This window comes from Gymnoscopelus microlampas (assembly GCF_963454915.1).
Source record: "Gymnoscopelus microlampas genome assembly, chromosome: 3".
Classification (NCBI taxonomy): domain Eukaryota; kingdom Metazoa; phylum Chordata; class Actinopteri; order Myctophiformes; family Myctophidae; genus Gymnoscopelus; species Gymnoscopelus microlampas.
In genome coordinates this window covers 48,959,558-48,984,957 of record NC_139940.1, presented here as the reverse complement: position 1 = coordinate 48,984,957, position 25,400 = coordinate 48,959,558, and the positions used below count along the sequence as shown (strand labels likewise).

The 25,400-nt window shown below is 42.0% G+C and overlaps 3 protein-coding genes across 3 annotated transcripts; 1 reads left to right on the top strand and 2 right to left on the bottom strand.

Moving 5' to 3' along the window:
- Positions 1 to 7,248: 7,248 nt before the first annotated feature.
- LOC311041889 (uridine-cytidine kinase-like 1) lies at positions 7,249 to 8,862 on the bottom strand (the record flags this gene model as incomplete). The annotated part of the gene is made up of 1 exon (XM_084052373.1): positions 7,249 to 8,862. The coding sequence occupies one exon, from the start codon at positions 8,860 to 8,862 to the stop codon at positions 7,249 to 7,251; it is 1,614 nt and encodes a 537-aa protein (XP_083908499.1).
- Positions 8,863 to 9,757: 895 nt separating this feature from the next.
- On the top strand, positions 9,758 to 10,462 carry LOC311042825 (proteasome subunit alpha type-2-like; the record flags this gene model as incomplete). The annotated part of the gene is made up of 1 exon (XM_084053847.1): positions 9,758 to 10,462. The coding sequence occupies one exon, from the start codon at positions 9,758 to 9,760 to the stop codon at positions 10,460 to 10,462; it is 705 nt and encodes a 234-aa protein (XP_083909973.1).
- Positions 10,463 to 13,697: 3,235 nt separating this feature from the next.
- Positions 13,698 to 24,182, bottom strand: LOC311041888 (transmembrane protein 196-like; the record flags this gene model as incomplete). Its single annotated transcript, XM_084052372.1, has 5 exons — positions 13,698 to 13,711; positions 14,251 to 14,377; positions 22,117 to 22,371; positions 23,579 to 23,635; positions 24,015 to 24,182. 5 exons carry the CDS (start codon positions 24,180 to 24,182, stop codon positions 13,698 to 13,700), a joined length of 621 nt encoding a protein of 206 aa, XP_083908498.1.
- Between the last annotated feature and the right edge of the window lie 1,218 nt (positions 24,183 to 25,400).

The following is a 25,400-nucleotide window of genomic DNA, read 5'->3' as shown; positions in this document are numbered from 1 at the left end:
TCATGAGACTGGATTGAAGATGACATCAATATTAACATTACTTAATTAATATTAACAAGTGTCAGTGTTGCGAGATGGGAAATGTTAAATTATCATATCGGTGGCTTTAAATTATCCTAGTTTAAAGAAAACTATCATACACAGAAAAAAAATAGATAAATTGCAGGTTAATGTAATTTCACAAAAATAGCGTATTTATTGTAAGAATAAGGAAAACCTTGTTTGGGACTCTTCTACGTGAGAAAAACATCACATACGCTGTGTGGAAGCAGGAACCGCCCTGGACCGTACTCAAATAAAATCCTGGAACTGGAATACCGTACAGCAAGTGTTCCCACACTTTTCAGGCCTTTTTGTTGAAAAAATGCAAAACTAGGGTGGTACTATATATGATATAGTATCATGAATCAAATAATTAAAACATTTTATTAATACAATTATTATAATTATTAATTGTAAAATTATGTATAATGCCATATATGATATATACCCATATATGGGCATGCCCATATATGGAAATATACTGCTGACATCAAGAATCTCCAAATATGGGCATAAAAGGGACACACAGACAGACAGACACATACAGAGAATCTCTGTTTCCCTTTAAAGCTCATATATGGAGATATCTGACAGAGATATGGAGATCTCTGACAGAGATCTCCATATGGGCCTAAAAGGGACACAGACAGACAGGCACAACGGGTACCAGATAAGAGTATACTGATGACATCAAGGTTCTCCATATATGGACATAAGGGACACAGGCAAACGGACAGACAGGTACAACGTGTACTCTGAGAACGGATACAAGGGGTATTGCTTAGTTGGCTGGGGCACTCATTTCCAGAAGGAGCGAGTGCATTTTCCGGCAGCGGAAGCTGCCGCGGAACTGCCGCTGGAGGAGCGGCAGCTGCCCGCGGAGGAGCGGCAGCGCGGAATAAGTAGGACTGTAGCCTACTAATCCTTGTAATAAAATATTACTGAGGTTAGGGTCAGGGGTTATGAGTAGTATAGTAGGTGGTGGTTCCTCCTCTACAACATCAGGAGAATTCGGCCCTTCCTCACGGAGAAGGCAGCCCAGGTGCTCATCCAGGCTCTTGTCATCTCCCGCCTGGACTACTGCAACTCCCTCCTGGCTGGCGCTCCGGCATCTGCCATCAGACCCCTGGAGCTTGTTCAGAAAGCTGCGGCTCGTCTGGTGTTCAACCGCCCCAAGTTCTCTCACACAACTATCCTTCTCCGTTCCCTGCACTGGCTCCCCGTAGCGGCTCGCATTCAGTTTAAAACCCTGGTGCTAGCCTATAGGGCAGCGAAAGGAACAGCTCCCTCTTACCTCCGGGTATTGGTCAATGCCCACAACCCTTCCCGACCACTCCGGTTGGCCACCAAGGGGCGACTGACTCCCCCGCCACTCAACGGTCCTTCTGGTCGATCGACACGGTCACGACTTTTTTCTGTTCTGGCCCCACAGTGGTGGAATGAACTTCCCACTGATGTCAGGACAGCAGAGTCACTGCCCATCTTTCGCCGCAGGCTGAAAACCCACCTCTTCAGGAAACACTACCCTTCCTCTTTGCCTGGCCTACTTGTTGTTAACTAGTTGTACGAATGCTTGTTTTATTGTTGAATTGTTTATTGGATCTTGTTTAGTCAATACAATTATTTGTTTTTAGCTCCTGCTCATTTGACTACTTTGTCTCATCTGTTTAAGGAAATAGGTAGCTGATATATTGCACTTTTACCTTAGCGCTAGGTATGCTCTTGGTTGCTTGTTATTGCAGAAAATGCACTTATAACCTCTGGTGATTAGTAGCTTTCGTTCCCTACCTTTGTTGATTGCACTTATTGTAAGTCGCTTTGGATAAAAGCGTCTGCTAAATGACTGTAATGTAATGTAATGTAATGTAATACACATTTTCAACCACTAGGGGGGATATTGGCGCACATTCCTGAAATTCTTGACATGCTTGACATTCTTCACATAGTTCACATACCTAATTAAAGCATTTTATTCATCCATAATTAATAATTACGGATTCATTATTTCATTAGTCAGTCAATTAAATTAAAATCGGTGATAAGATCCATTTTATCAGTGTAATGGTAGATTCAACTCTCTCTTTCTCTATGTATGCCTGTGTGTGTGTGTGTGTGTGTGTGTGTGTGTGTGTGTGTGTGTGTGTGTGTGTGTGTGGTGAACTCGTGCAGGACTTTATTACTTTAGGTGGGGGCTGTGAAGGTAAAAATAGACTTTATAGTCCACAGGTGGGGGCTGTGAAGGTAAACATAGACTTTATGGTCCACAGGTGGGGGCTGTGAAGGTAAAAAATAGACTTTATGGTCCACAGGTGGGGGCTGTGAAGGTAAAAAATAGACTTTATGGTCCACAGGTGGGGGCTGTGAAGGTAAAAATAGACTTTATGGTTCACAGGTGGGGAACAGCTGTCTTCACACCTAGATGTTATATCCTGGTTCTCGAGGGGACTACTGGACTACTGGAACCCTAAAATAGCCTGTCTCTTCGAAGTAACCAAATGGCTGCAGCACAGGACACAGTGCAGTACCAAAACTATAATTACATAGGGTCAAACACACACACAGACAGACAGACTTCTAGTCCTCCTACAAAGCCACGTTGTAAAAAAACAAACATTGTGAGTGGAATTGCGCTGCTATAGTGACAAATGTTTACGTTGTCAAGGGTGATAACTAAAATGTGTTTTATGTCCATATATGGTAAAGCCATATATTATGTTCCAAACTCACAAGTGATTGGCCGAGAGGCCTATGGTGGCAGGAATATATAGATAGTAGTGTGTATTTGTTGGCCTTCCAATTCATTCTCATTGAATGTCTAGTCAACCACTCTTCACATGAATGTGCTAATTCTAACTCAGCTACAGCTGTCAATCTAACAGCTGAGCTGAATCCTCCATGCTATTCTCTGTGTCAGCATATAATTTGTCCTGTGATACTATACATGATCATTGCTATTTGTATTTGTGTACCTATGTTTGTGTCGCTCTTATCTTTAGTGCATACCTTATATGACCATTTGGAATAGCATCTTTGGTAAATGGTCTACTAAAAGAACTGTGTTAGATGGGTGTTCAAGGGGCTTGTGCCCAAAGGGGCTGCAGGAGCAGACCTGCTTCTCATGATCTGTATGCTGTTGCTGTATGCTGAAATCTTCCTAATAAACGGTCTAAACTTCATCCGACTGGAATATAATATTTCTATAATAGGCCACACCTATGTCACGCCTATGTGGACAGACTGGGTATATAAACTGTAACTGTTGTCAAACAAGCATCAACTCTCTCTGGGCTTCTTTAATTTGCAAACTTCTGACATTTTTTCTTGCACTGATTCTGAACGAGAGATAAAAAACTGACCAGAGTTCAGGCTTTTATCAGTCCACAAACATATGTCATTAGACTAGAGCCCCAACAATGACAAAGAAGAGAAAGACTGAGTATTCTTTAGGAACGGAGGAGAATTTCTACAGCCCCCTCCTCAAGCTGGATAAGGAGGAGGGAGAAGAATGGATCACCCTGGATGGGGAGAATGCTGAGGGTGGAGAGGAGGTGACGATAAAGGAGAAGGTGGAACCAGAGGGAGGAGGAGACGCCTACGACCAGCTGGGCATCAAGCCTCAGCTGGTGCAGACGGGCACGAAGAAAACCACCGTCGTAAACTTCAAGGACGTCTGCAGACAGTTGCGCTGTCAGCCCAAACACCTCCTGACTTTCCTCTCCGTCGAGTTGGGCGCCGCGACTGCTTCCTTAGACGGCAACAACAAGCTCGTGCTTAGAGGCAAAGTTCAGCAGAAACACGTCGAGCGCGTTTTGAGGAAATATTTCAAGGAGTACGTGGAGTGTCGCACCTGCCTTTCCCGCAAAACAGCCCTCCAAAAGGAGGAGAACGGCCCCTGTGAGGCCTGCCACTCTCGCTCCGCGGTCGCCGGCGTCAAGTCCGGATTCCATGCCGCCGCAGTCAAGAAGGCCAATATGGATTCTTTGGACCCCAACGTGACCAAGAAGACAAAGAAAACGAAGAAAAAGAAGCGTGTGAAGAGCCATACCAGTATCTGGATTTTCTTTTGCGTTTTGTTATTTATTGCAGCGTTAGCAGGTGTTTTGATTTTGTACCTGTAAATAGTCTATTTCTATATCGTTGCTGTCCGGTAGAAACCAGCTAACTCCATTTTGACGCGTTTGCATTTTTTTCCATAAATCAGGGCCATTGAACACCCATTACGTCTGTGTGTTGGTAAAACTAATATTGAACCAATGAAAAGCATTAAAAGTGCTTCTGACAAAACCAGCAAACTCCATTGGATCCTCAAATGTTCTGCTAAACCAGCGAAGTCCATCGGAGTTAGCTGGTTTAGCTTACTCCAGGCTCCACCCCCTTTTGACCTCCAACCTCATTGTGAGCTTGGAGGTCCATTCAGCTGTTCTTATCAATGATGAACAAAACCTCCTATTTCATTTCCTGAAAAATGAACATTTTGGAGTTAGCTGGTTCCTGCCGGACAGCAGAGATATATGCTATGATGCAGCCAATGGTGGACAAAGTGACCCCTCAGTACTTGAGTCAAAGTATTGACTCCTGGTCAAATATTACTCAACTACAAGTGAAAGCTGCTCAGTCAAATTTGTACTTGAGTTAAAGTACTGGAATACTTGCTTTAAAAAAATAATCTTCATATAATTTGTCCTCACAAATGGTCATTATAATATTCTACTCGGCCTGTGTCTCAGGGCTGTGAAACCTGCCTACCAGTGACATCAGAAATGAGGAATCCAAGCTAATAGAAACTGCAGGCACAGAACTCATACATGGGTGTAAGAGGGACACAGACAGACAGACAGATACAGAAATCTCCATACATGCGGACACGGCCAGAGAGACAGACACAACCGGTATTGCATAACCGGATGGGTCATGCATTCCCAACTTGCATCGTTCACGACTTACAGTGCATGTTAGTTTTATTAAACGCAAATGTACTCGAGTATTTAGTATAGGGGTTGTTGTCTCGCTTACAAACCCAGATCTCTTTCCCAGTATTGAACATTACTTTTATTATCTATCATTACTAAAAACACTAAAGCTAAACTAGCATACTCACTTTAAAACCAAATTAAAGCTAATTGAAATTGAAAACATGAAGTCAAAACGAAACAAAAAGTAAATTATAAATTAAAAACTATAATAACCTTGCAAAAGAGAGAAAGCTTTAATATCATAGAACGTAATGTTGCCCTGTGTTTGCATAACAAAACAATAAGTGAGGTGGTGTTTACCTGCAGAAACACACTGCCCTCTCGCTGTATTTCGGTGTTTTCACTGTTTGGTTTGGTAGGAAAAACATCTACCAAGATGCCATAGTACCCATGGATTATGACAGTGAGCCTACGGTAGATCCATTTTGTATCTTCATATTTCACCTTTTTTTTTTTTTTTTTTTTAATGAATGGCCTACTTTGTCGCACAAGAGCATTGTCAAAAAGTAACAAAAATACACAACGTGTTGCATCGTGACGCATTTGGAGTTTGTAGATCTGCAATTTGTTAAGGTTTTTTTTCAGAGTCAAAGTGGTTAAGTGTGTCTGTGTGTTTTTATTTAACCAATGAAAAGTAAGAGCTTTAAAATAACTACCAGAGCCATTGTAATACAGGTTATTTCTTCCACTTCAATATATCGTCTCTGTTCAGTGGAAACATCATTATGTCCAAAAATGTCACAATTCACGCATTTCGAGCTTGTGGACCTGCAACTTTTGATGCATTTGAATGACGCTTGTAGTATGATCAAATAGGGCGTTGATTTATGAGAAAACACAAAAAGTTTGAATACGGAGATAAAAGGTTTCTGCCCGACAGCAACACTCTGCTGAGTTACGGTTTTGGTCATACAACAAGGTTTCCGCCAACGCTTTAAAGTGACGATTTACCATACAAAACAGTAAATTAAAACAATTTGATACTCCCAACACGCGCCAACAAAAAAATAAAACAAAAAAGTTGATATTAGTTCTTCACTCTTGCTTTTAGTTGATTTCCATATCTGTGTTGTTATTCATGTCCTCACCGTTGTGTCCAATTCACTGCCTTTATTGCTATTATTGTAATGTTTTTAGCTTTTTCTTTTTGCTTTATTGTTAAACGATTTGTACCTTTTCTGTAATTGTATTATTGCCCTGTAAAGCATTTTGAGCTGCATTTCATGTCATGAAAGGTGCTATATAAATAAAGTTTATTATTATTATTATTATTAGTGCCTCATGTCTTCTGTTTCTTCTGTGGGGCCCTGTGCTCCACCATGTGTCTGTTTTTAACATTTATAGTTTCTCCTGCACTGTGTATGATTCAGTTTGTAACCAGGTCAAATGCCTTGTTACAAATGGTATCATACAGTAAAAGTGCAGAAAGTACAAAGTGGGTCGTATAGGAATCAATGCACTTAATTCATGTGGTGATGAGTGAATACCCTGATCGGTTTAAACCCGACGTGAGACCCATTGACTTCCACTATAGAATTATAGTTAATTATTTTAAATAGAATACGATTTTGTGTCCAAAAAAAAAGGAGTTAATAAGTTAGTTTACTGGCAGTGTGCACAAGACATTTGTCATTGATCGAGCAGTTTGGAAGATTAACTCCGGACGCACGCAACACACACACACACACACACACACACACACACACACACACATACACACACACACATATAGTGAAAATAATTACAATATGTTTTGATAGTATGGGCATGTCATAATGTCTTTGTTCCAATCCCACATCTTTCTGCACTCAGGTTAACAGAGGCATCTCATTTAGCCCTCCAACAACATGTGGCAGGACATTAGAGTAGAGACAAATCAACCTTCTCACATTGTCCTCAAAAGGGGTACACACTCCTGAATCGTTCAAATTAAAGTTAACCCATTAAAACCAGGAAATGCAGATATACAAGCTCACAGTGCGTCACTGTGCCACGCTGATATTTTTTACTTGAAAGCGTTCAAAAATGGTTGAATAATTTTGAATAATTTTAACACAAATCTTCTCTTCTGGGGGGGTCCATGGCAAAAACCTTTTCAGATGGGAGGGGGGGGGGATCCGCGGCCAAATACATAATTTTGGGGGTCCTTGTGGCACAAAAAGAGAACCACTGATTTAGAAGGCATTTTGTAGAGTTGGCCTCAGGTCTTAATGGGTTTATCCACATCCGAACACTACAAGTAACTGGACACATCGGTCTCTTCATTGCCGCAGTCCGGTCCCGCCCCCGTTCCAAAGTATCGATCCCCAAAGTTTCCTATTCCGGGGATGATATGGAAGAGGTTGTCCACCTTCTTGTCCACGGCGGTGGTGATGATCTGGACCTGGGGGAAGGCGTAGGCCACCGAGTGAACCCCCATCTCTGCCATCAGCAGAGACACCAGCAGGATCTGAGCCTCCTGGACGTCGTGGTCTAGCAGCACCCGTATGGCCATCATGGCGGCCGCTCCGGTGGACACGGTGCAGTCCATCAGGATGACGTGGTCCTCACTGATGTCCTTCGGCAGACGCAGGTAGTGAAGCTCCGGTTCTCCCGTGTCGTGGTTGGTCTGGATGAGGATCTTGCCGATGCAGACGTCTTTACAGACAGCCCTCAGGGCAGGCTCCATGGTCTCGCCGGCTCGCAGGATGGACACGCCCGTTATCCTCTTCCCATGGAAGGTCCTGCCCTCGTAGTCCTCTCCCTGGGGCGTATGGACCACGCGGACCTGCGAGGGGAGGAAGGAGAGCGCCCGCTCGATCAGCAGGCGCATCAGCCTCTTGGAGTAGAAGATAAACTTGTCGCGACTAGTCTCCTTGTTCCTGATGATGGTGTGCATGGTGCGCACCTGCGGCGTGCTCTCCAGAACGCTGAGCGTCTGGGGGAGGGGCTGGGCCTGGTGTGCCGAGGCCAGGGCCGCCATATCCCAGAGCAGTTTCCTCTCCTCCAGCTGGCTGTGGACATGCTGCACAATCAGATCAACGGCCACCATGTTGTTACCGCCTCGCGGGACCACGATATCCGCCATGCGCATGGTGGGCTCGATGTACTGCTCGAAGGCCGGCTTGACGTACTTGTTGTACTGCTCGATGACCGACTTGATGTCCCTGCCCCTCTCTGTGTTGTCTCTCCTCAGCCGTCGCACCAGGCGGATATCAGAATCCACTTCCACGAAGATCTTCATGTCCAACAACTGCAAGAGCTCTTTATATGCGAAGGCCATGATGCCCTCAAAGATGATCACACTGGCTCCGTAGACCGTCTTCCAGTCCTTCTGTCGGCTGTGTGTGGCGAAGTCATACACGGGGATCTTCACACTCTTTCCCAGTTTGAGTTTGCGCAGCGTGTCGGTCAGCAAGTCAAAGTCAAACGCTTCGGGGTGGTCAAAGTTGTAGTTGTTACTGGCGGCCAGACCGTGCTGCTCCGGGGTCAGTGCCTTGTAAAAGGAGTCCATTGAGAGCAGGGCCACCCACGGCACGTCGAGAGCCTCGATGATGTTCCTGGCTACGGTGGTCTTTCCCGAAGCGCTCCCACCACACAGGCCGATGACGAAGGCCTCTTTGGACTGGGTTCCGTGTTCGTTGTACCACGGGGGGCGTCCGGCAGTATAGATGGTCCGTTTGGATGTACGCAGCAGAGGGGGCTCTGACTGGCTGGTGGTCCGTGTCCTTGGCGACAGAACCTTGTTTACTGAGGGGAGGAGCTTGTCCTTGGATCCCTCTACATCTCTGCTGTTGGATACCGTGGAGGCCCTCTCATCATCACCTTTCATCTTTGATAACATTCTTCCTCGACTCATGGCAGACATTGTTATTCGTTAACGTTTAAATATCTAGTCTGTCCATTGAGGTGTGACATAGGTTACGCCTCTCAGCCAATCACATATGAGATCGGAACATATAATAACCATAGTTGGCTTTGCTAGACGTTTGTGGTCAGAAATGTAAACCTCGCCAACGGATGAGGTGTAAGAATGGCGTGGTTCCCATGTGGATCTCAGCTTCATGTGGCCAGTCAATGACGTTGGTCATCTATGATGTATCTATGAGGTATGACACCATATTTGGGAAACAATTCAGCCCATCAGTTATTCACGTTCATTATTATATAAAATTGAAGTTAAATATTTGAAAGCCTTATGGGTGTAACTCTGAGAGTATAAAAATGGAACCAAATGGCACATTGGACACTTACAGGCACATTTCTACACTCTCATAGAAGATTTTACAAACTGGATGTTCTTGAAAATGAAGACGATTCGTTCTCAAAAGCGTGTGAAAATAACTAATAACTAATAATAATAAAAGTATAGCCGTTATCAGAGTACTTGGGGGCCAGTACAAAGCCGTTCGGAATTCCATATCTGGACAAGACTGATGTCATATTTATGACATCACTGTGAAACTCCTTATTTGGGCAAGAGCGAAAGACATGTTCATAGCCATATACGGTTATCGTAAACTACATCACGTCTCTGGACAGACTGACTATTTAAACTGATGCTGACTTCCAGAGCAAAGTGAAGACTCTCCGTGTGTTGATATCACAGATCTCAGCTTTAGGACCTTTCACGTTTCCCCCCTGGACAGTGGTGCAGTACTGTACTAAGTAAAGTAAATTTTCAGGGTACTTTTAATTTGAGTATTTCCATTTCGTGATACTTTATACTTCTACTCCAATACGTCTCTCAGAGCCCAACCAAGATGGCTGAGCAGGGTTATGGGTTTTCACTGACCACATTCAGTCCTACTGGTAAACTGGTGCAGATCGAGTATGCCCTGGCAGCGGTAGCAGGCGGGGCTCCATCGGTGGGGATCAAAGCCTCAAACGGGGTGGTCCTCGCAACGGAGAAGAAACAGAAGTCCATCCTGCACGACGAGCAAAGTGTCCACAAGGTGGAACCCGTCACCAAACACATAGGAATGGTCTACAGCGGCATGGGGCCTGACTACAGGGTGTTGGTGCGTCGAGCCAGGAAGTTAGCCCAGCAGTACTACCTGGTTTACCGGGAGCCCATTCCCACGGGCCAGCTGGTCCAGAAAGTGGCCTCCGTGATGCAGGAGTACACGCAGTCCGGCGGGGTGCGTCCCTTCGGCGTGTCGCTGCTCATCGCCGGGTGGGACGAAGGCCAGTCGTACTTGTTCCAGTCGGACCCGTCCGGGGCGTACTTTGCGTGGAAAGCCACGGCCATGGGGAAGAACTACGTCAACGGGAAGACCTTCCTGGAGAAGAGGTACAACGACGACCTGGAACTGGAGGATGCCATCCACATAGCCATCCTGACGCTGAAGGAGAGCTTCGAAGGCCAGATGACGGAGGACAACATCGAGGTGGGAATCTGTAACGAGGCCGGATTCAGACGATTGAGCCCAGCTGAGGTCAAAGACTACCTGGCTGCCATTGCCTAAGTCAGTGATTCTCAAACTTTTTTTTGTTTTCTGGACTCCCAGTTTGATATGCATTAGGACACGGACTCCCAAATGATAGATATTTTTTTTATACATGCATCTCTGATACCCTAATCTACACTGTAAAATCCTCAGTGTTGATCCTTACGGGTCCATTTGGTTGCACTGGGTGGCACATTTATAATAGGGATCAAATTAACCATACAACCTTTCTAGTTTCTAATCCTATGTCATAATATGAAAGACTCAATATATATCAGAAAGAATATACAAAATATCAGCATAATAGATGTCTTTTAATTTGGCCTACAGCTTTAAAATTCCCCTTACTGAGGACCAATCAATAATGTGCTGGTTGGGTTGTGATCAACATCACCTAGCCCCCCTTACAAAAACTAGAATCAGGGCTCCCACAAGGTTAATTGGCCATGATTGATGTGCAAATGAGCGATGGTCCAGGGCCGGAAGACAAGGCCCTTGCACCCATGTCACTGGTCATGTGCTGGGACGCCGGCCTGCTTTTTTTTTTTGTGCGATCCATTATTTGTGATTTTCGATAGAAGAGAGGATAGACGTAGGGTAAAGCTGGAGAGGTAAAAAGACAAATGTGATCTCATATTGATGATGACAGAGTGTCTCTGGTAGAGAATGTGAGCTACACAGGGGACATGCTTTCTACTTATTACAATTATTACAACACAATAGAAACTAGGACTGGGAAATTAACTGAAGATACAGAAAAAACAATATTTAGAACCAATAACTGAGAAGCACGTTTTGCATTTGATAGTAAATAGTAAATTAATAAAAAATATTCTAATAGATTTCTTTATAATCGACTAAATCGATTAGTCTCATTAACCACTTAACCCTGCATTATACGTTGTTGTACAATGGTGGTGTACACAAATAGTGAAAATAGCCGATCTGCAAGCTCACAACGTGTCTCATTGCGTATCATTAATCGTAATTGAGGCAAAAGGTTGAAATAATCGGGATATTGATTTGAAGTCATATCCCCATGGAGCCCTAATAGAAACAGTAATATGCTTTTCCAGTCTTTGCCAGACCCAAGGGGTCGGCCTTTGTCGCTCTGTCCCTCTTTTCCTCTGCACACATGTCATGCGAAGTCCGACCATTCAGATTTCAACCACTAGGGGTCTGGCAGTGCTCCGAGGAGCACCTTTTCTAGTTTACCTACTACTGCACAGAAATGTGTAATTCAATTGTTTTAGAGAATTACACAAATATTCAGGTTTCTATTGTGCACCCCCCCCCCCCCCCCCCGCAAAAAAGAAGAAAAGAAAGCTAAGAAGAAATGTTTACATGGTTCCAAAATAAAGTGTTCATAATTTCTTTTTACTGTTTATAGCTAACTGATTATTGTTATAAGTTCAAGTAAACTGAGGGAAGACATTATGGCCTTCTGAGTAGGATAACGTTCCTAAATGATTTGGCCATAAGATATAGTACAATACCACACATTAGCCAATCAAATACCACACACCTATTTCATGACCAACCAACAAAATATCACAATCCTTATCTCGTCGGTTAAAGAGTTTTTTAGAGTGAATTTGTTGCACTGGTGTCTGTAGACCCAGGGTAATATTTAGTCTTTGCTTAGATTATTATTATCATCATTGCCTGTGCTTCAGGAGGAGCGAAATCCCAAACCGACTTGGCGGTTGCCACGGCGGAGTCGATCTCTGTCGGTTTGGGATCACGCTGTCTCTCGCTTGCTTTTATACAGGTTGTGTTGTTTATTGTTATTGCAGATTGAGAGAGCAATTAACCCACGTTCTGGGTTGTTCTTCTCTCATCACTGTCTATTGGACCAACCATAAACACTGTGAGTACATAATAGCACACTTTGACATGTTGGCTAGCAAAAGAGAACTGTACCGTTAACATCCCTAGTAACAATTCCACTGACTTTATGGCAAAACAGTCTCACAATCACACTTTTAGCACATAACAAATGCAAACAAGTCAAAGTATTTGTTGTTAAAAGGGTGTTCTGGTAATGCCCATCCATCCCCTCAGCATACAGTAGCTGCCTTTGACTCGGGTTATTACACCAATTACCTACCAAGTTTGATTCGATTTTACATTATGTAATAGTTACATATTTTACACACCACATGCAGTCAAAAGGATAAAAACACAATAAAGCTAAACGCTAAAAATGTAATGATGAGTGAGTGTTTTGAGGGAAAGTAAAAGTGTGAGTGTGTATAATATATAGCATAGGGGGATACATGATATTTTATTTTACATCGCGATGTGTGCATGAGCAATATTCACAACTCAGGATATGCAATTGGGTTTTTTTATCAATCAAGGAAAATTAACAGAAACATGCGTCTTTTTTATACTGGCTTACATTTGGAATTGGAATTGAAGGCTGTTAAGGTACGTCAGAGCTATGAAAACCTCAAGCTTGAACTTGAAAGGAAATGGCAAACTCACACATAGGATAATTCAAGTGACCAAGAGCCTCATACAGATACAGTATACTGTACCCTGCCACAAATCATAGCAACACAGACACACAGTAGATTCACATCAGCCTTGAATTTCATGCAGAGCTAGAAACAGTCTCTTATGTTACATTGCCACCCAGTCATTGGGTGCCAAAATGGCAGCAAACGATCAACAGCTTGAATCACATTAGTAAACCCAGCATACAACACAATATGACAGCAATAGAGCAACAGCTTGAATCACATTGGTAAACCCAGCATAGGCCTACAACACAATATGACAGCAATAGAGCAACAGCAATAGAGCAACAGCTTGCATCACATTGGTGCACACAACATACAACACCAGCAGCAGCAGCAAAAATAAAACACATTTTCCTTTCCTTTACTTTTCTTGCTGGCTTCTTCAGTTGTGTAGCCAGGGTCACAGTTTTGGAAGCCATGGGCCCCTGGCCCCCCACAAGAAAGAATGAAAGAAAAATAGAGCCCGCCGAAAGAAAGAAAGAAAGAAAGAAAGAAAGAAAGAAAAGAGGAATAATGCAATAGCCCTACATAGACAGTGTGCACCAAGCCAATCATATGAACTAATACAGTCACAACTCACAAACTTCAACGGCAGACACAACTCAGACCTACAGTCATAGGTCCACATGAGTCTTCATTTCCAAATCAACATTTGGAATTGATGGCTCTGGCTGTTATGTCAAAGCTCAAAAACCTCTAGCTTGAAACTGTTGGACTGTAACCTATCACAACTCACTACCTACAACAACAACCACAACAGAACTGAACACGACACAACACAATAGAACAGACACACTGTAGATTCACATTAGCCTTCAATTCCAGAGCCAGAAACAGTCACTGAACATGTGACATTGCCACCCAGTCATCAGGCCCCAAAATGACAGCAATATAGAGCAGCAGCTTGTTACACATTAGCACACACACAGCAAACAACACAAGCAGCAGCAAATAAATATTAAACATGGTTCCTACCTTGAGGCGTCTTCTGGACTTCATCAGTTGTGTAAGTAATGGTCAGGGTCAAACTTTGGAACCCATAGACAGATAGATGGAGCCCTCCTCTCTCTAGGTCATCCTAGGACGAGGCCTCTACCGGCATCTCCCATCATCTCATACATGGCTGCCATGGGAGGCATGCGATAATCCGACAGACCTTTTCTCCGACTATGTGGCATCCGCGTGCGGTTAGGGTTAGGGTGCGGGTTTGGTTCGGGTTTAGTATTGAAACGTCGGAGCGCTGCGCTGTCGGAGGAATGCGCTGTCGGCCTAACGTACTGCACCCGGCTGCCATTACAAGTAAGTCTGTTGACTGGAAGCTCCTGGTGTCGATGGCAGTGACCGAACAGGGTAGACTTCCGGGTCCAGCATTCACAGCCGTATAGGAGAACAGACTCAACAGTCGCTGAGAAGGAGCTGAGCGTGACACGGTGTGGGATGTTGGACTTCAGAGCCCTCCTTGCGTTTGCTTTCTTACTTAACGTTCTTGAGCCTCCCATGTCCCATCAAGGTATTTAAAGTCTGTTACTTTTTGCAGTGCATTGTCTCCTGCTGTCATTAAAGGGGGATGATCTGGGATGGTGTCACAGGTTAAAACCTCATTATGTTTTTATAGTCAGGAACACGTGCGCCTGCTCTACATGGACAGATAGCGGGCAGATGTCCTCTTCAAAGTCTGTTAAGATTACAGCAAGGAGTCGTCTACACTTTAGTCCAGAGCCACTTAGTCCAGGACTATAATGAAGAGGAAGGGGTCCATGGAGTCTAGGGTGACCTTGGCTCTTGTGGAGTAAGTTGGGAGGGACGCCATAAGCCTTGAGTGAAAGAAAGAAAGAAAGAAAGATTAGTCTTTATAGAAATGAGCAGTAATTAGTATTTTCAATAGATTCTAAACCAAATGAGATACTAACCCCAAGAAAACTCTACATTGTGATTTCTCATTAAATACTTTCAATATTTTACATGAATATTATATTACATTTCATGTGTATTAATGTAAGTTAATGTCATAATTACTGCCATAACAGTACTGCACTTAATATAACAGACAATTATGAATTCATAATTTGCAGACCTTGCTTTCATTTCATCAGCTTTTAGACTACTACAACTCCCTATACTCCATAAAAAAAGGCTATTTCCTTTCTTCAACTGGTGCAATCTTCAGCTGCTATTAATAACAAAATAGAAATTTGAAAACATTACACCAATACTTGCTTCTCTTCACTGAAACTTTCTCTTCACTGGAATTGATTTTAATATTTTACAGAATACTAATTGGCTTCCAGTTACATTTTAGATGCTGGTCCCATATGAGCCTATGATCCTCAGATAAACTCTCTTGGTTGTTTCAAAACATTTGTCACAGCTTTTCAGGTGTGTGGAAGTGAAATAAATAAATGTCAGTAAAAATAAATCTCTTCTCTACATATTGTTTCATTTTGTCCTCTATCTGGTGGCATTTCTAAATATGCACTTGTCAAAATAATAACAATAATAACTAGAAAAAGTGCTCCTCGGAGCACAGGTCTCCGCCAGGTCAGGTACGTTATTCTGGCCTCCTGGTGGCGCTATAATAGGCCAATGTGAAAAGGGTGCCATTTATTCTTAGGTCTTTCACAGCAATCAGACACTGCATTCATGATTTGAGGCATTTTGTTCCAAAAATGTGTTTTGCTAAATCAGACCTGCTGGTGGCGCTATAACAGGCCAATGTGAAAAGGGTGGCATTTCTTCCTCGGCCTAGTGGGAATGTGCGTGTGAAATTTCACGGAAATCGCAAGCTGCGTGCATAGTTTGAGGCTTTTTGTTCAAAACGGACCAATCCTGCAAACTTTGGAAGCTAACCATAGGCAACGAGGATGGAATATGGGAAATGGGACAGATCCGTGTTGATGACATGACTATAGAGATACTGTGTACCGATTTGCATGACGTTTGGATTAAATCTGTAGGAGTAATGTAAAAAAATGGGTTTTGCACAAATCGGCCTCCTGGTGGCGCTATAACAGGCCCATGTGAAAATATTGGGCCAGAGGTTCTGAATTGGCATCCAGGGAGTGTGTGTGCACAGTTTCGGAGCGACCGGGCCAACGGTGCCGGAGATTAGCTGGTAACACACAGACAGGACGGACACACACACGGACACATGGACGGACGGACGGACGGAGGGTAAAACATACTCTCTCGCCATGCCTTCGGCCTGGCGGAGACAATAATAATATTACAATGGGCTACACTATCTGACTAGGGTATAATATGTATCTAAATAACTGGAGAGATGTACATTTTGCTGTGTTAATCAGGTTAAAACACTTGCTCCAATATCATTTTAGTTTTACCAATGATGGTTTAATTTACTGTAACAATGTACGCCATGTGGCAAGAATATCCGATCTACAGTACAAGGACATAAAGCATCACAACCTAACACATTGTGACCTTGTAGATAAAATCGTCTATTTTCAGTTACAGTATTTATCAGCTATGTTGAGTTTATTCCACCACCCATGGACACACAGCACCTTCCAGCACCTTAATGGTCCGTTAATTAAAATTTCAAAATACTATTGCTGTAAAAGAAAAGGCTGCACACTCGTAGCCATGATGCAGGATTTATTTATAAGAATAACAACGTTTAGACCTGCAAAGGTCTTCTTCAGGGAATGTAGAGCTAATAATATAGCCAACACATCAGAATGAACCAAAACTGACACACACACACACACACACACACACACACACACACACACACACACACACACACACACACACACACACACACACACACACACACACACACACACACACACAGGGCACCCTCAACACAACATATTCATTTCACAGCACACAAAAATGCTTTATCCTGACTTTTTGCTTCACCATATTGCTCAATGCTAATGCTAAAAACAATTAACTGCTAACTAACTCACCTGGAGAAAGAAAACAACCAAAATCATTAGATTCCCTTTCAAAGGTGACATAGCCGTTTTCACACTGAGGACTCCACCCAACTTCCATGTTGTGGAACGTGACATTTATAAGTTGATTATTTCATTATTTTACTTCTAAATTGTACAACAGAGCTTGTGCCTTCTTTGTGTCAATCACCTGTTTGTCTGGCACAGGTGTGGGGGGAGGGGGGAAACTGGATGATTTAAAGAGCCCATCTGAAGCTGCTTATAGGGAGTGTTAGAGTGTGTCTCCATTCTAAGGAGGGTGTGCTAATAACACCCCCTATATTTGCGTTTTAATTTAGAATATTTTTGTTTTGTATTGGAGACTACAGTGTAGTATATATTGTAGCCTAAATTAAAACAAAATAAGCCATAAAATAAGCATGGAACAGTCTGAAATTACAGGGCCAAGAAACATTGTTACAATAGAGAAATAATCTACCTAACATACATTTTTGAACTTTTTGTCAAAAATGTTCTACAGCAATGCCTTGCTATTTTGTTCAAAATGTAACAAAATATATATATATTTGAAAAAATTGTCTTAAAGTAAAGTTCACATGATTAAATATTCAACAATTAGGGTCAAATAGTTCTATAATTGCTACAAATTGCTACAAAACCTGTATATCCAGTCATTTTGGGGCATAAACAAGAAGTTGAAGGATAAAATGAAGTCTGATAATGATGGTGCATCTTCACATCATGGATACTTTACACTATATTTTTCAAATAAAGGATAAGGATAATTCCTTTTAACAGGTCGTTCATGAAAGTCCTTGCGGTCTTGTTTCCAATGAGAACCTGTGAGCAATTAGGGGTTAACAGTCTTGCTCAGGGACAAGTAATAAGTAATAAATACTTTATTTTTTATTTTACATTTTGGACAAAAAATAGCCAATTTTACATTTTGGACAAAAAATAGCCAATTTTACATCGAGGTGCCCAGATGTCCCTGCTAGTGCCCACTAGGGCACTAGCAGGGACTAGTTTTACAAGGATCTGTGGTGTAGGGATACTTTTCATCCACTAGAGGGCAGCAGCTACACACGGTCACACAGGCTGTTTCATAGCTGGAATGTGGAAGTTGCTCTTCTTCATCACTTGATGCAAACAAAGCAACAACAATAAACAAAGAAGGATTCTCATTTTATCAGTGGCGTAAAGTAACTACAGTAAGTACATGTACTCAAGTACTGTACTTATATATTTAAGTACAGTATGTATATTTTGAGGTACTGTTACTTTACTGGAGTAAAAAAAAAAATCCAATTTTCAATACTTTTACTTCTCCACTACATCTCAGAGATACATATTGTACTTTTACTCCACTACAATTATTTGAAAACTTTAGTTACTAGTTAAAGATACATTAACCACTTCAACCCTATATATATTTCGGCCATTTGAAAATAGCAGATCTACAAGCACTGTGAGCTTGCATGTGTCTATTTTCAAACACGTTTTTAATACATTTTGAACTTGTGAAATGGGACATTCTGCACAATGAGTACTTTTACTTTTGGTACCTTAAAGGACGACTTCACTGATTTTCAACCTATCTTCATATAATTGGTCCTCACTAATACTCATGATAAAATGGTACAATTTTTTTCTACTCGGACTGTGTCTCAGAGGAGGGCTGTGGACAGTTCAAGAGTCCCGTCTACCAGTGACATCATCAATGGGGAATCCAAGCTAATAGAAACTGCAGGCTTTCTATTCCTGGAAAGCTGCAATGCAATAAAAGAAGCCATTGTTCTTGTGTTAATAAAAATCTAAATAAGAAATGTGAAATCTTGTTGGAAAAAAAAATCATGCCTAACGATGATGTCATTGGTAGACAGGTTTCTGGACTATCCACAGCCCTCCTATAGACCCCTTAACAGACGACGTCACACTGATAAGAACCAGTATGCGTGCAACCAGTATGCGCTAAATGAAACCCATTCTATCAGGTCTCGCCAGGACGTGCCACACTAGCCAACACACAAGAGGGGGTTGGGGTGTGCTGAAACTAGCACACCCCGAAACAACAGGTTGGAAATTGATTGCGTGAAACAATCACCTGCGCATCCAGTCTCAATGTTAGTAAACAATGAATTGGTCTATGAGACACAGACCAAATAGGAAAAAATGGTATCATTTTATCATGAGTATTAGTGAGGACCAATTCTAAGAAGATAGGTTGAAAATCGTCCTGAAGTCGTCCTTTAAGTATATGTTTATGCAGAGTATTTCTACATTCTAGTATTGATACTTTAATTCACTTAAGTAAAGAAATGTAGTACTTTTTCCAACCCTGCATTTTAGTAAATGGCTTGTTCTGGGCTTAATATTTACTAATCTCTCAAGAACAGATACATCGTGAAAAACAACAGAGGGCGCTGTTTTTCCTTTTTATTTGACGATGGGTTCCCAGATTGAATATTTACAGAACCAAAGTTTTTTCCTTCTAGAAATAGCAGATTTACAAGTTCACAACGCCTTGTGATGTGATGCTTTGTGAGTTGTAGAAGAGTAGTAAAATGTAAATATTAAAGTAAAGTAAAAGTACTTAAAAATTATACTTACACATTAAATGTACTTAGTTATGTAGTCCACCCACTAAAACCAGAATATCTTCCCAGTGAGCTGCTCAAAAATTATATAACATTTTGTCATTGTTTGATTGACAGTTTTATTAAGGAGAAATTAGGTTAGCCACCACACAAAAAAAATAAAAAAAATAAAGAAACATTGGAGTAATCCATTTGGTCATTCAAAGACATAAAAGCAGAGCTGACAAATATTAAAGCAATACATTAACTAAAGAGAGAAATAAAATAAATAAATACATACATATTTCTTGAATCATTTACCGTAAGGATAAATTATATTTGCACTAATAACAGCCTATGATGTCGGTGCACTGCACAGTAAGCACATCAATGTACAGTAAGTCTTCATAAGCTCTTCACTCTCAATAATAATAATACAAATACAGTTGATTTGTAAAGCAGTTCTCAAACTTTTTTTGTGCCAAGGACTTCCAAATTGATATGCATTTGGCCGTGGACCCCCATCTGAAAAGGTTTTGTGCCAAGGACCCCAGAAGAGAAGATTTGTGTTTTAAAACATTTTCAATATTTGTAAAACATTTTCAAAAATAGCAGATGTACAAGCTTGAGCTTGTAAATCTGCTATTTTTGAATAGCCAATATAAATGGATAAAGTGGTTGTGATGCTATATTAACTATAGGACCCCACTTTGTTAAAGTGCTTCACACAGCACCAAATGTAAAAACATAATAGAAACGTCATAAAAGAGAAAAACTAAACCAACCATAAAATTGTGTTGCAGATTAATCTTTTTTATAGATTTCATAGATGGCTTCATAGACAGCTTGTTGGATTCATGTTAATATGTATTTTCAGACAGTTAAACCGCTTAACCGCAGATCTACAAGCAGCGCGAGGCGTTGTGAGCTTGTAGATCTGCTATTTTCGGCTAGAGTTCTCCTCATAATAGGGACGTTAGGGTTCAAGTGCTTAATGACACACAGTGTCCCGCCAGCCTCATCCTTCTCTCTCTGACCTTATCTGTGACCCGTGGTAGGTCCACGACTCCCCGTAGGCGTAGAGGACCACATTTCTGATGTGGTCCGTCCATGTGACACCTAGGGCGGATTCAGACTGGGTCCGGTTGATTCTAACCGTTACGATTGGCCTCTCGCAGCTGGCCAGTATTCACATTGGCCTCTTCCGCACTCGAGACCATTTCATTCAACAGTAATGGTAAATATGTGCCTCATGGGGGAGCTGTGGACTATGGGGCTTTGGGAGATACAGAATGTCATGCACAGAAGAAAAGTCACTTGTCAGAGTCTAGAGTGAATAATAAAGTTTGACTGTGTTCCTGACGTTGTCTTGAGTTATGATAGCAACAGATCAATAATACACTACCAAAGCAGTGTGTGCACTGGTCTTTGAAACCTCGAAAAGTAACGTTGTCTCTGTTAATATGGTATTGGCATCACGGACTCATCCTTGGTATTTTAGCAGTGATGTCACGGACTAATCCTTAGTATATTTATCCTTATATACGCGTTCGCTACACATGTGTTTTTTGTTTATGTTTTTTCACGGCTCGCGGTACTCAAACACTAGCGGGATTATTATTTCTTGTCAACATTCAAGTAGAACTATGAGAAGGTATAACCCAGCTAAAATAATGTGTCATTATAAAAATATATAAATGATATATGATTAGCAGTCCACTTCCTCCTGTTGGTACGGATGGATTCACATTGCATCGTTCCGTACCCGAATACGCATGATCCGGATCCGAGACTCACGAGTTCACACTATCACAACATCAGCCAAGTGGTCCAGGGTGCGCACCCGGGACCATAGTGTGAATCCGCCCCTAGTGCCATTCATAGCATTCTTGTGTAGACTCCATCCAGGGCCCTTTCCTGTTGTGCTGTGAGGGTCCATGTCTCAGCCCCATACAGCAGCACTGACTCCACTGTGAGGGTCCATGTCTCAGCCCCATACAGCAGTACTGAGTCCACTGTGAGGGTCCATGTCTGTGGGAGTGCATGGTGCAGGGACACCAAATGGACCTTATGGGTCCATTTGGTTTCATTTTACACTCTCAAGAGTTAAAGGTCCATTTGGTTGGTACCAACTCTCCATCATTTAGCTGGGGACCACCTGGAACCCCCTCAAGGACCACTGATGGTCCCCGGACCACTGGTTGAGAACCACTGCTTTATATCACAGTGGTGTTGATGACTGATATTCATCACATGGCATCTGCAGAACACTGGATCTTTCAGCAATAAGGTCCTACGTGTTGCAACAGAAGAACACAAAACACAAACGTTCCATATTATTACCAGTGGCAGAAAAAGTACCCAGATATTTTACTTAAGTAAAACTAGCAATGCCACAATATAAAAATACTAGGCCTGTAAAAGTAAATTCCTGTGTTCAAAATGCCACTCAAAATATACTGAAAGTACCAAAAGTAAAAGTACAAAAATGTTTAAAAATAACATATCTACAAGCTCACAACGCGTCCTTGCTCTATTGTTCATGTCAGAGAGTTTGGGTGTCGGGGGAGGACGCCAATGATCGTAAAGGCACATTTTGCATGGGTTTGCTACATTTGCATGCGTTAGCATCATTGTGGCTTGCTCACCTTGTCAGGCAGCGAGTGGGAGTGGTGCAGTGAGACGTCTCTCTCCTGGAACAGCCTCTGCTGCTCGCTGCTGGCCAGCCGACAGGTCAGCCAGGTCAGCAGAACGCAGCCGGCGATGCCCAGGCCCGCTAGCCCCACGGCGGCCAGCCGTACCGCCGGCAGCGAGGCCAGCTGTCTGGACGCCATGCGCGCAAACTGGACGTTGAGGATGCCGCTGATCAGACCGCAGATACAGCAAGTGGAGAATACGATCATCTGACAACGACAAGGAACGGAGATGGAAATACATACATACACACCCCTAACATTGATTTTGTGGACTAAAACTATGACGAGAAATATTCGTCGACTACCTTTTTTCACTGACAAAAACTAAATAAAAACGATCTGCTGTTTTCAGCATGCAACCAAGTGTAAAATCAGCCATTACAACACCATCAAGGCACCGCCAAAATACATTTTAGTCAACTAAATCAACTGTAGATTTAGTCGACTATAATTTTATGATATTTAGTCAACTAAAACTAGACTAACAGTAAAACATTTCAGATGACTAAAATATTAATTTGATTCAAAAGACTATGACTAAAACTGAATCAAAATTTGCTGTCAAAATCAACACTACGTAAGATCCTCAGTTTGGCAGCTCCGCATTCTGTCGTGGCGTCGTCGAACATCCATCCAGGGAAAATAGCCGATCAAAAAAAAAGGGGAAATTTGAGGGGACTAGTATAGAGCCTGGGGGACTCCGGTCAAAGAAACATAATAGGGTTTAAGTGGTTAAATGGGATGAAACCCTCTAAGCTGATTGTGTAGTTTAGGTTAAAAACTGTAACAGTGTTAAAAACATGGCAGGCTGCAAAAATCTTAACCCATTCAATCCAGGAACGCATCTGTGTCACTTTAGATTTCTTTGGCTATTCAAAAAATAGCAGATCTACAAGCTCATAGCGTGGCACCGAGAGTGCCACGCTATGAGTTTGTAGATCTGCTATTTTTGAAAAAAACATTCGTGACAATGTGTGCAAATCCTTGAATCTCAAATCTTTGCTTTTAAGGGTCCATGGAACACAAATATTTTGAGATTGGGGGGGGGGGGGGTCCACGGCATGAAAAAAGTTTGAGAACCACTGATATTATAGCTACGTTTTGTTGTTGTTGTTGTTGTTGTTGTTGTTGTTGTTTTTTAACTGCTATGATTTAGAAGACATTTGTAGAATCCCCAGAAGCAAAGATTTGAGTTAAAATATATATATTCAAAGATTTGCAAAAAATGTTTGCAAAAATGTGCTTGTATATCTGCTATTTTTGAATAGCCAAAGTGTAAGAATGGTTAAAGTGGGTAGAATCTAAAATTACAGATGTTTTCCCGGTCTTAATGGGTTAAACAGAAGGATGCAATAAGAGCATTACTGTATACTGTATGTGCGATTGAAATAGCAGTATATTTACAAATACTTACAATAAGTCCTGATCTCTTTTTGGCACACAGCACACCACACATTCCACTGACTAAAAACTGGAAGAAAAAATGTTGAAATGTAAGTTATTCCATTTAGGGCTGGACAAAATCAATTGATTAATCACAATATTAAAACTCATTCACTGCCTGAATTATTTCTGGATCTTCGAAAAATCATATCTCCTTGTTCTTTGGGTCAATTTCTTTTTTTTAAATGTAAAAAAAAAAAGACCTTTGATACAATCTACAGTACTCAATAGAAGAGCAGACTGACAAAATAAAACCACCCCAATTGTAGTTATATTGTATTAACATACACTACCATCAGACAGAATTACATTGTATTCATTAAAAAAAAGTTACATATTGCCGCTCTAAATAATATTGATACCTTGCCCAGCCCTAGTTGGAAGCAACAACCTATAGTTTTACGTACACACACTCCACTCCATATAGGCGCAGTGTCGGCCAGAATCGTCCTGTTTGATGCCTGGTGTTGATGGGTTGTACCAAACACACCGAGCAGCACACTGGACACACCAAACACCATCTCCACAACGGAGAACACCAACAGACTCCTGATGATCTGCCCGCCACCGCACATCCTGGCATTATTACATCACCACACTCCAGATGATCAGCTGTCCACCGCACCTCCTGGCATCATTGCTCCAGAGGTGATCGCACCACAGATATGCATGTCATTCCTACAGTATGACAGAGGTGGGTAGTAATTAAATTACATTTATTCTGTTAGATTTACTAAAATAACGAACAATGTGTTTCAACGTGTTTTGAGCTTGTAGATCGGCTATTTTTGCTGAAGATATTTGGTGTTGAGGGGAGGAAACGGGGGCTGTTATTTATTTGGATGACTACAGTATATTTACGTCTCATCATCATCCTTCAAGTGTCCTCGAAACCTAAGACACACTGCTTCCTCTGGTCACTGTAGCAACGTCCAGCTAAGCAGACTCGTTTTTGAGCCACAACAAATGAGATGGGAGGGGAATGCCAGCATAAAGCTGAGCTTTTACATCTGCTTGTTCTGCTGCAGTAATATTTTAAAGTAACACTAGTTTGACTTGAGTACAGTTTGTATCTAACTCTACCCACCTCTGGCCTCTGGAGGCTTGGGGACAGCTAGGCGCAGTTGCTGGGTGGTGTTGGTTGTTGCGGACAGACGTCTCACACACAGCAGGTCATCTGAACCAATTAACCAGGTCCTTGTTCCTCCCAGGTGACAGTTTGACCGTTGGATGATGCGACAGCTCTGAACGATGGGGTCCTCATCCTCGTGTTTGAAGAACCTGTCTCCACCAGAGACTCTTTACACCTTCAAGTGGACAGATGGGACGCTGTGTGAAAGTGTGGCTACAGCGGAGTCAACCCAGGAGGACTGAATTAAACCACCAACGTCACTCATTTCTTTGTGTGACCTTCCATACGACTGTAAAATGCCGAGGGTTATCACTTAACTCCAAAAGACTCTGCAAAATGGACCTGAAAGGGTCCATTTATAGACTCTCTGAGTTAAAAGAACACTCTGGATTTAGCTTTCACATCACTCTTTGTTTGTCCTCCTCTTGTGCACTGTAAAATTACGCGTGTTCATTTAACTCAAGAGACTTTCAGGTCCATTTGTAGACACTCTGCAGAGTTAAATGAAAACCGCAAAAAGGATTTTGCGGTGTAGCTTTCGCTTCACTTCGTAATGTCAAAACATAGAGGAATCAGTTAAATATAGAAAGCAGTAGCCTATATATAGCCTAACATGAACATTATTTTGTCATATTTTGTCATGTCGTAAGGCGTAGAGGCT